This window comes from Halyomorpha halys, unplaced genomic scaffold, assembly GCF_000696795.3.
Source record: "Halyomorpha halys isolate HHAL.00 unplaced genomic scaffold, Hhal_1.1 Scaffold1644.1, whole genome shotgun sequence".
Lineage (NCBI taxonomy): Eukaryota > Metazoa > Arthropoda > Insecta > Hemiptera > Pentatomidae > Halyomorpha > Halyomorpha halys.
In genome coordinates this window covers 188,959-201,142 of record NW_027112225.1, presented here as the reverse complement: position 1 = coordinate 201,142, position 12,184 = coordinate 188,959, and the positions used below count along the sequence as shown (strand labels likewise).

At 29.9% G+C, this 12,184-nt stretch overlaps 1 protein-coding gene across 3 annotated transcripts in view; it reads right to left on the bottom strand.

The window, feature by feature from the left end:
• Positions 1–365: 365 nt before the first annotated feature.
• LOC106690290 (arylalkylamine N-acetyltransferase 1) overlaps positions 366–12,184 on the bottom strand; it is a 135,489-nt gene continuing 123,670 nt past the window's right edge. The window contains exons 3-5 of one of the 3 annotated variants that reach the window (XM_014435662.3): positions 7,419–7,617; positions 3,948–4,215; positions 366–1,451 (exon numbers count right to left, since the gene is read on the bottom strand). In XM_014435662.3, coding sequence (XP_014291148.1) covers positions 1,250–1,451; positions 3,948–4,215; positions 7,419–7,617 — 669 coding nt within the window. In that variant the 3' untranslated portion in view covers positions 366–1,249. The remainder of the gene's footprint in view (positions 1,452–3,947; positions 4,216–7,418; positions 7,618–12,184) is intronic. The other 2 variants (XM_014435665.3, XM_014435663.2) reach the window with 2 other exon arrangements.

Genomic DNA, 12,184 nt, shown 5'->3' with positions numbered 1-12,184 from the left:
CAGTTATTATAATATTTATAATTAGAATAATGTAATTGCATTGCAAAACCCTGAAGTATCGAGGTATTTAATGTATTTTTTAGTTTTTGTTGCCAAAAGCATTCTTTACATGGGAGATTTTTCTCAAAGATCTAATCAAATAATTTGGATAAATTCTTCATTATCCAAATTAATGATGTCCCTAATTATGTTTTTGATTAATTAAATTATATTTTGATAATTAAAGATAGAAGAATAAAGGATTATTGGCATTGTATTTTTTTTTTTTTTGTAGTGCCAGGTATTTGATAAATTTAATACTTCAACTTATTTCTAACATTTTATTATTTAAATAACCATTTTCATTTTTTTTTGTTTACATTTATATCATATTTTATGATCTTCACATATCCATAGTATTTTATCCTGAAAAAACTATAAATACATTAAAAAAATAAATTACAAGTATACTTTAGGTTTTAACAAGTAACAAGAAGAATTTAAAACAATTCATTTTTGTTTTAAAAACTTTTATTTATTATAACAATATTTTATAAGATGATCGATGTTTATGTTAAACTGAAATATGGTTTTAAAATACAGAATGGTGTCCATGAGTTATATGAAAGCATTAATTGTGTATAAATATAATATATAGATTTCAGTTTTTACCATTATTTTTAAATTGTCACATTCTTTTTTTAACATTTAAGTAGTATAATAAGTTTGAATTCATTTATTGAAAAGAATAGGATTTTTTTTATCTATTACAATTTTAAAATAAATAATTATGACAAAGTTTTTCATGTTAAATAGTGAGAAAAAAGATGATTGAAAATCATTCTTTTGAGGGTTCGGTGTTTGTTCTCGTTGAACCTACTTCGTTTTAACAAGAAAATTGTTCATTAAATTTACTCTTATAAATGATGAAATACAGAAAGAATATATAATCATAATATTAAAGGTTAATTAAAAAAATAATATTTTTTTCTTTGAATATCATATTCTTGTACATTGAAAATAAAATTTAGAATAATTTAATACATTAGTATGATTGATTGTTATTATAATTTGTGCGATATCATTAATTAAAAACCAAAACAATATTTGGTTTATACATAGTAGATTATTAACATATAACTTGGAAAATGTATTTTAAAAGTCATATCTAAAAATATTTAAAAGTTATTTTCTAATTACAAATCTTCACATATCAGGTAACACTCATTTATAGCTAGTATAATAAAGGAACTATATAGTTATGTATGACTTAGTTGATTCGGTAGACAAAGGTCTTCACGCATGTGTGTGGAGCCTCGGGGGAGAAGATAACTTTGCCATCTTCATCTTTGTAATCTCCATAGTTGAGACAGTAAATACACTGAAAGCCGAGTTTGATCACTGCGAGGGCAGTAAAGTGAGAAGTGGCATCTGCTTTGACCATTTGGAATCCATTTTCACCAGCTATTCTCCTGAAGAAAAAAAACATTAACTACAGACTATACTTATTAATTTATTATTGAATTTGAAGGCTGAAAAGGATTTGATCCAGAGATCTAGAATTAAATGGTTTTTAAGCTTAAGGTAGGAGTAGGAATGGATGGGTACTCATGTTCCTCATCCCTGGTGTGTTAATTATATAATTTAATATCTCATCAGCTAATTGCACTGGTTAAACATAATGTGTGGATATGATGTTAAAGTTAAAAATGAATGCAATGGAGCCTCCATTATCCAGGATTGAAAACTTAAAATCTAATTATTGTTATTGTATTAGAAATAGAATTAATTAAAAAACTATGTCTCACATGCTATTATTATTTATAATAAGTAGAATCTGTTTAATGATATGTATTTGATATTTGCATGAATTTTTTACTCAATAATAAATATAAAAATTCATGGATAACCTGGACATTGGATGCAGGTCCCATCATTCATCATTGGCTCCCTCAATTAAACCCAATTAAAACTCAAAATTATAATTATTCTTGGGATTGTGGCATTTGTGGATTAATATTACTAGATGGAAATCATTTGATTGTATTTTTATGATGTATTTATTATATTTTTGTCTAATCATTAATCAATTAGTTATGGAATAACTGTTAAGCTGTATAATTTACCTAAACTGCAAGATCCGAGTTAAGGAAATCCTACCATCCATTTCTAGGTCTATTCCTTAGGAGTTAAACTGGTTGCCTTTTTTAATATCCCATTCCTTGTCAGACTCGATGGTTATACACACCCTTTCAATAATTATATGCTGTTTTATTTTATTTTGTTTGTTTTAAAATTACTGGGTCTCAATTGCTGTAGATGTGACATTTAAACTTCTTAGTTCAATCATCTTTGGATCAAATATTTCTTGCAATGTCTTAGTTTCAAAACCCTAAGTATTTTTGGATTTGCTATTACTATAATAAAATTTATAGTCCAACCAAGTTGTTCATGTTCAAGTATTGTATGTAATTTATGATCAAATGTTCAAAGTAGTTTATTCCAAACTGATAACATTGTTAGAGAAGTACCTAAAGTTGGTTATGAATTTTTCTTCTTTTTTTTTGAAAATTCAATATTTTTAATGATTTTAATATTTTGGTCCCCAGATTCATAAAATATTTCCACATATATCTATATTACTGAAATAATCAATAAAATGAACAATAAATTATAGTTACTATAACTAATTCTGTTTTATTCTCATTTATTTCAAGACCAAATACTGAATTAGTTAACAAAAACATGTATTTTTTTTTTTTTATTTTCATCCTCGTTATAGGCATATGAGGTTTAAATTGAACAAAACTGGGTGAACAGAATCAACTGTTTTGTTTTTTAAAACTTTAACGGGCCTTCTCTAAATAAAATTAAAACAATTTACAACAGGGTTCTTTATGAGGAAATCTTTGAAGGTTCAAACTTTCATTGTAAGATGATGTAAAAAACTGCTTGATTTATCTAATCTTTGATAATGTTATAGTAATCAGAAATAGTACTATAAGTACTAAAATAGTATTGTTATAGTAGTACTTTTAATTTCTTAGCAGATCTATGTTCTTATTTCTTTCCATGTCTAATTTTTATCCAACAATTGATCTTAAGGAGGGTAATTTGTTTAGTATGTCCCTTTGTAGTATCGTGTAACTATTTTATAAGCGTCAACAGTCTAACTGATTTTGAAGTTTAACCTCTAATTATTCAGATCTCATGAATGTTTTAAAACAATGGGAGCTCTAGATAATATATTTTTTTAAAAATTATTCTCACTTTTTAGATGTATCATATAATAAGTAATGGTAAAAGTTTGTTTATATTTATAAGTAAGAAAATATAAATTTCCAAAACTTTAAAACTAAAAAGGTTAAAACACAAAACTATTTAGTTTAAGAACAAAACAAAAACCAACTAGAGGAATAATCCTAGTAGTATCATAACTCCTATCTTGGAGGAAGGAGTATAATGGAGGGGTAAGGTAACAGAAAAAGTGAAGCCAAAATGGTGGGGTTTATGATGGACCAGTCCTTATGATGTATCAGGTATCTTCCATTACACATTCCTAGTCCTTGCAAGTACATTCATCCCATGCTCAGTGCATATTAACAAACAGAAAGCTCCTTCATCATTGAGTATAAAAATACAGAAAATAAATTAGTCTATTCACAGATGTGTCTTGAGTTTTATGGAAGGCATGTGAGACTTTTTCAAAAAGTTTCAACACTCATAGGGTCTACACACCAATGTTTTATGCAAGTACATTTCGTTTCTATTGACCGATAGAGGTATTTTCATATTCGGTTTTCAAATTATTATTATTTCATTTACTTCTACGATTCTGAAGGATCCATACAGGTTTTAAAAGTTGTCTTTCCATGACGACAAGGTTTTAAACCTTTAAATAAGTATCAATTACAGATAAATTTTGTGCTTTCTTCTTTATTACAGTTGAAAACGGTATAATATCTTACCTGGTTTCATCAAAAAGCGCTTTGGCAATCCCACGACCTCTGTAGGCTTTGTCCACTGAAGCTACTCTGATGTCTAAGAACTTATCAACGTCGGGAAACCTGCCGAATATGTCCGACTCGGTATAGACCTTATCGAGTAGATCTTGGATTTTTCGGAACTTGGCGTTATCGCACTCCATATCTTCTTCCTCGTCTGATCGGTTCACGACTCCGTTGAGGCATACACCGATGATGTCACCAGAAGGTGATACTGCCTTCAGTGAGAAACCTAGAAAGATAAAAATTTTATTTTAGTTGTCACTATTACAAGCTTGAATAAAACCACATTTGTAGCAAATTAATATTTTATAAGAAATATTTCTTGTTGTAACTTTCGTTCGGCTACTCGTGAAATAAAAATGAATTTGTTAGTTGTTTTTTGGCCTTATAAAAATAAATTATTTACTAATAATGCCAACTTCTCAAAACAAAGTAATAAGAAGTATAGTTGATGCACTCAAGTACATTAGAAGCAACAATCTGCATAAAAAAGCTTAAAGCCAACCTCGTCAAATAAGAAGTAGAAACAATATTTTAACTATCATGATGGGAGCATTCGAACTCTCGCTAATCCTGAATAGTGGCGCATAGTTGAGAAAGTTTTGCAAGAAATAAGATGGCTTAAAGATTAGAGCAAGTAAATTACACTTAGTAAAAAAAAACTAAAACTCTAAAAGAGAGAGAGGCGCATAAATTAGGATCTCAGCCTCTCGGCTCTACAGCAGACATTTTTATATGAAAGAAAAGCTACTAGTTTGCCCAGCTCAGTAGCTGAATTAAATGGTGATTTTAAGTTTCCACAATAGTTAAAGACTTGGTGCTTTGGGTGTCCATTGAGGTTTTTACCATAGGAACAAAAAAAGTAATTACATTGAAGCTACACGAAAATAAAAACGTTTCCTGTTGACAACTACATATTGACACACGGCTGCCTAGCTACAGGATTCAACGGGATCGGTTCTGATCGGCCAGAACCTTGGCTTTGGTTTGTTTTTTTTTCAAGAGTTAAAGATGTTACGAAATAAGCTGTGGCCACCATTCTTTGTTAAGGCATAACGCATCAGACAATCTTGTCGCCGTAATTATTATTATTATTATTGGCGCGACAGACCGTGGTGGTCCAAGGCCTCGCGCGATGTACTAAGGAAATACATCGCGCGTTTCTTGACGTGGGAAGTCGCCGTAATGGGTGACCTAATAATTATTTAGATACATACTAAATGGATAGTGCATTCGATAAAGGGAGAAAAATCGAATTGATACATGGGTGCTCGCTTACAATCACGCAACACTAGAAAACTAGCCTCATGTTTCATGTCGTTCCGCTTCAGTGGAATCGCACCTCAAAGGTAATGACTACAAGTGGCCATTGGCCAGGGCTAATTTAAGAATTGAACTACTTTAAATCAGCCTTTAAGTTATGGCACCTGTCACTTCACAAACCGGATTACTACAAAAGTATTTAGGTGCCTTTCACGATGGCCAAACAATGGCAAATTCGCGCGTTCACAAGTGTGTGAATGGGTTATTCGGATTGGGCAAGTTTGCTTGTACTTTTTGTGAACCAATCAAAGGGCGCTTGTACTGCATCCACATGTTTTTTATCAGTTTGCATTGTTGCTTGTACTTTTTGCAACAGATGAATATTTGTGCTGTCCATGTTATAATTAGTTAAAGAATTTCTCCAACCTTTGGATTCAATAATTAACTCTTGTTTAAGATTTTATATTCTAAAATTCTATCAATTCGGTGTAAATCCATTGTTTCAAATCTTCTTAATTAAATTTAGCAGTTTATTTTTTATTAAATATAGAAAAAATGTATATTTATGAAGACATTATGTGTCTAGATAATTAAATTAAAAAGTTTCTGATAACAATTCTAGAAGGGTTGAATTTATAGATTAGGTAGTACTATTTATATGAATTTTTATCATCTACAACCAATATTGCTGATATTTACGTTTTCTTTCACTTTGCCTATCATTATTTTGTTTCTTTTTATAATGAAAATGTAGTAAATAGAAATAGCCGAAAAAATTCAAAAGAACAAAATAAACGTGTTGACCGCTTTGTTACTTCCTGTGTTTACCAAGCATTTGCCACTTGGATTTGCGGAAGTAGCAAACTTGTAGATACATCATTTACTTAAAAAAATTGATTTAGCCTAAATATAATTTTTATTACTGTCCAAATCTAAAGGTCAGTCTGAATGACTGTAGTAAAGCCAACGATGGGCGGTCAGGTTATTAGCTTGTGATGGATTAAGGAAAAAGATCAGAAATTTGATCAATCAAAATTTGAAAGGGGTTGCTGAGAAAGTCCTGCCTTATAAAGTGAATCTGATACCCAAGATTGTCTTGGGTCACGTTTTGTCTCCTTTTGATTTATTTGGGTTTAGGTCAAATTTTCTATCTCTAGAAATGTATTATATAATCCGCATTTTTTTGCTTTGTTGGAAAAATAAACAAATAAAATTCAATTTGGTCCAGTACGATTTGGCTGTAAACAATTGGCAAAATATATAAATTAACCATGTTAATAAGAGTAATCATGAATAAACCTCGAAAGCCTTTTATAACATTGGTAATATGTAGTCTCTATGTAATGAAAAAACTGAGGCCGTAGTGGCCGATCGTGTTGAGGTAGTACCTCAATATTCTCGATTCAGAAGTCAAAGCGAGTTGAATCCGACCTGTTGACCGACAGGTTGACATTTATTTCGTTTTGAATCTAGTCCATACTCTAACTGTTATTTAATAGTCCGTAATCTGTTGGAGATCTCGTTCTCCTTACCCTAGATGAAGTACATAGAAACATTAAACCCGAATAAACAACTTCTAATACTGACTTCCATTTTAGAAGTTCTCGGAAAATAACTTGTCATTAATCTTTGTAGAGATTTATATTCAGACCGTTCTGCAAGTCCACGGAAATGACATTTCTTCATATTTAAAAATAAATCTCTTTCATCTTTGTTGCTTACCGAGTTTTTTACTATCAAAATTTATAATTTACGATTTTGAGGTTGTTATTTGAAAGTATTAAACTTCTCTCTTACAATGCTACCTATATAAAAATACAAAATAAAAACAATGCTCCCCCTTCTTTAGTATATATTTCACACGAACCTAAGTGAAAGTAAAAATTAATAATTATTTTTAAATATTCATTTTTTATGTTATATTTTCCAAGCTATCAAATCAAATTAAACCAAGAAAGCAAATAATAAGGATGATATTTGTTAAATGTTAACGGCAATTTGAACTGAGAGCTCCATTGATACTGCTTTTTGATTTTTATGAATAGGTTTAAAATTTCAAAGATATAATTTTAAATCCTTACGAATAATTTTAACAGTACCCCTTAATAGTTAGAATGAGGTACTAACACTTAATTTAATTTTATTGTAATATTATGAAAAGTTACTTACCATCAGGAATGGGCTCTACGCAGAACTTCTCCAGTTCCATGCAGGTAGGCTGCTCATCAAGAAGTCCTATGCACAGGTTCAATGGTTCATCTCTGAAGAAGAATTTTCTCAGGAAAGCAAGGACATTTTCGATGTCGTCGTTGGTAATGGGGGCCACCATGTACCCTTTTGGTTCGGCCATGGGGCTCTTTGAGATACCCTGGAAGAAATAAAAGGTCTTAGTTTATCTATATTTAAGATTTGATGTATAGTACAAACTCACATAAAATAGAAATATTATGCGCCAATGTATTTGTTCTTAAATAAAATTTTAAAGAAAACTAGTTATCGTTGTAAGTTTATTTGAATCAATATTTACCAATGGCAAAAATAAACTAAAGTTATTAATGATAAAAAAAAAATTAAATTAATTTTTTTTGGACTACGTGCTGTGTTCGATCAGCACCATCTACCGATGAACATATTATGAATTAACATGCAAGCAATTCCTTTATATATTAGTAATGTAAACTATTTTTGATGTGGCGCATTGTTTATAAAAAGGTAGAGAGTTAATTATTTATAAACCTCCTTTTCCTATTTTCAATGCTTAATAATTAATTATTTTCAATTTTTTTTTTAAATATATTTTTCAAAAACATTCCGCACGCAGCATATAGTGGTCATGGAAGTTGCTGATTTTTAGTTCTGAATATTTATGTAAACGTTCTGAGATATCCATTATTAATTTTATCAATAATTCATTTTGAATAATGTACGTAAAAATCTACGTTAACATGTTTGGTCAGGAAAATGTCGGATAAAGTATTGTCCTCAAGTAAAAAATTAAATCAAGTATTGCGTGTCATTAACTCAGGAGGCAAAGACATTAATTATGTGATTGTAGCACTTGTATTCTGACTGTTTGCTTAAAGGCTGATGTAATTACCTCACCAGTCCCTTCAAATAGGAAATATTATATAAATGGAAATCCATGTAGGAGGAGAGCCATCTTGATGAATTGAAAGATGTACTAAAAAAACAAAAACAGTGAAATCATGGTCTACCTATATCCAACCTCAGGAAAGGATAAGTTAATCTAACTCGCTTAACAATAGACCAAGCCTTCATATGCATAATTATCTCTTAACAAAGCAGTAAGCGCCCACTATTGTATTAACATATTAACAGTCGTGTCACTATGGAGCAACTCAATTCAGTATTTTTTCAGTTGGAAATATTTTAGAAGAATGTAGACATCACTAATGTAAGGATAATCTTGGAGGCCCCTCGAGCTTTTTACTTAAAGTTGGAAAATAAAGTTCTGTGTTATTTATAACGTGACATAACATCATATCGCTGCTGGCAGAATAATTACGCAAATGTAAAATGGACTTTTGGGGTTGGTGGGCTTAAAATCGCATTTACTGATTGTTGGTATATGCATTTTTGAACTCACTAGCACAAAACTTACAGCTGCGTCATTATACTTCCGGACTAGCGATATAATGTTGTGTTAATACAGTTGTATTGCTGCGAATAATATAATTGTCATTGACAAATTCCCCGTCTACAATAATACAATGCCCTACTTTGTCCGAGGTCCGTGGTACTTGCAATTTTGGACCTACTAGTTGCGCCTTGTGGTATGCTGTACCCGCGTTACATCTGGTTTACATTGTTTTATCCACACAATGAGTAAATGACCAAGAGGATTTAATTAACATCCGGTATTTATGTGAAATGAAAATAGACCCATAACTAAAAAATACAATAAAAAAATAAATAAAAAATAACTGACTATAACTATATAACGCAATATTTATTATATTTATTCGTTATAATAAATAACCTAGGAAAGAGATTACAGTAAAAAAAAAAAAGCACAAACTTAATTTAATTCAATAACAATACTGATAGTAATAATCTGTTTTTTTATTATTTTTTTTATGAACAATTCTCTAATATACTAAATAACTAAGTAAATTATTAAAAAAAAGTTGTAATCGAAGACGATGAAGAACCTCATCCCTTGAAAGATAAAAGTGCGCCAAGTTTGTATTTTTCCTTCATTTTCGTTGTGTAATTAATTCTAAAAGCCACAAAAAAAAAGAAAAGTAAGTAGCTGGGAAAAGAGTAAAAAATGGTCTTTTATGAAACTTATTCTTACTTAATACATATTCAAATTTCTAACCTTTTAACTCAATTTTAGGGTCTTTAGATGGGTGTAAAACTTAAAAAGTTCCTCTTAATAAATTCACCTCCACTTTTATTATCACACTATATTTTACTTTATTTATTATAGGCATTGTCAACCTATAAAGCAGCCCCACATTCCAAATTTCAACTTATTTCATTTACAGGGTCCCTCCCGCGCCACATTTGGTCCATGGATCTCTGGTTGCGAACTGTTATATGAGTATCTGAGCGACGACAATCTCTCTCCGATGACTTTCAATAATCAGCAGAAGTCAATTATTTTTGGAGAAATACTACAAAAATAATATAGAAAATATATTAATAAATGATTCCAATAAATGTGTAATGAACCTGGAAAATTTCGTTGCCACAAAAATGTGCACACGCGATAATCTGTGCGTGAATCAAGTTCAATGGCAGAGTTAGTGAACTCGGACCAGGGTACTGGGTCTCAACCTTGCAGTGCCGTAGACCTCTGCGTCACGGCCAACTTCTGTTGTGACCAGATTTCGAGCCGAGTTCACTATCCTCATTGAGGAAGTCTATAGGCCTCCTTCGACGAAGGTATTTTATTGATAAAAATTGAGGTCGGTGACATTATATAATAATTTAGAATTTTTGTTTTACTGTTAAAGTTTCAGATTATACCTAAAATATTTTAATTTAGTGAACTTTCCTTATGATTTAATTAAGATAAATATAAACTATTACCTCGTAATACCTTAATTATAAACTGTAAAAACTTTTTTCAACACATTTTTTTTAGATGTAATTTTTAAATGATCCGAATTCAAGTTTTTTCCCATTACCATTGATATAAGATTGTGTTCGTTTTTATTTATTGTTTTTGTTGTAGAATACAAACATATACGGCGACCAACTATAACCATGAAACATAACAGGTTGTAGTATAAAAGTTGAACTTCTAAAAACTTTATCAACATTAAAAAAAAAAAATGATACCTCGTTTGGAAATATAAATTGAAATGTGGTTTGTTAATATTATAGAATAGAACATGACCTAAATTTATTGAAATAAATGCAGTTTTGAAACAATCTGTTGGAATTAATTTGATTTAATACGAAACACACATTCCATATGAAACACAATTGTTTTCTCTTTATGCCCATTGTTCATAAAATCCTCTATAGCTTCTCTGAATTTTATTAAATATCTACATTATTACAACCTGTAAAAATCCGAATGTTTGCTCTTTTAACTTACAGTAACAAAATTTAGATATAATGGCCTTATAGAAGAAAAATGATTCATTTATATCTCCGATTCTAATTCGTATAATTAGATCCGGTTTTTACCCTTTGGTTAATATTATAGCTCCGAGTCGTGTTAATGGTATAGCTATTTTTTTTTCAGAAGATATCAAAGGCTCATGTGAGGCGAAAATTTTGAGACAAAAAATTCCATTTCCCGAATTATCCAAACTTCGTTTTTGAGCGTTATTTGAATGGTGATTAAATTACCTGCAAAACAATCAACAACAAAAATAAAAAATAACTATTTAACCTGCAGAAATTTTACCCATATTTTTGTTTTAATATGTCAAATTTAGACAGGTTTTCTTTGAATTTTTAAAAATTTCTATCATAGCTTGAAAGCTTTACACCGCCGAATATTTTAAATTATATATTTAATGGTTGTTAATTGTCTACGTAGATCCTTACCATTATTAGTAGTGAGAGATGAAAATGTTTTTGTATTACAAGTACATGTATTAGTTTTATTTGAACTAAATATATGTTAATTTTGATCCATCTTTTAATTGTTTTAATTAATCTTTATACATCCCAATATGTATTGTAATAGCCAAGTATTGCCGGGTCTGCTAGTAATTATATATTTTTAATTTTTAGTTTTCCTGAAAATGACGGGTAATCCGAAACGACATTTTGTTTGTTTTGTATTAAACAAACCTATTAAAAGTGTTATAATAATCTTGTCTATTTATTAATTAATTTTCTTTACTCTATAAGTTATTTTTAAATTATGAAGATGATCAGGGTTGCGGTCAAAAGATAAAAAGAAATAGTTGTAAACTATTTCTTTTTATCTTTTGACCGCAACCTTGACCGTCTTCTCCATAATTTGAAATTATACAGTCAATTATTTATATATACATAATAATGTATTTTTATAATTGTTTAAAGTAGCATACCAAGATACTTAAGATTGGACAATGTGGTTGCCGATCCTATAGATGTTCATGCCAGTAAATGTCAATAATGTTTAATTTCAAGAACTATTAATTGCTACGAGTAAAACAAAACACTGATTTGGTCTCGACTGGTAGGACTCTCTGTATAATACTAGCTAGCCTAATAGTAACTTCCCTTTGGTCTCCCCTCCAGAATGGTCCAGAAATAACTCCACAATCTTGTATCTGATATAAATAGTTTAATCATACATTCACTAAATTAAAATCTTTTTAATATCACTGTGAAATAATGCCGATTTGTAATTGCTGTAGGATCTTCAATAATGATTCCACTAAAAAGTCAAACAGTGCTTCAGGGACTTGTTAGCAACGTTAAGTGGACAAAAGTCATATATATTACTTTACAATATATAA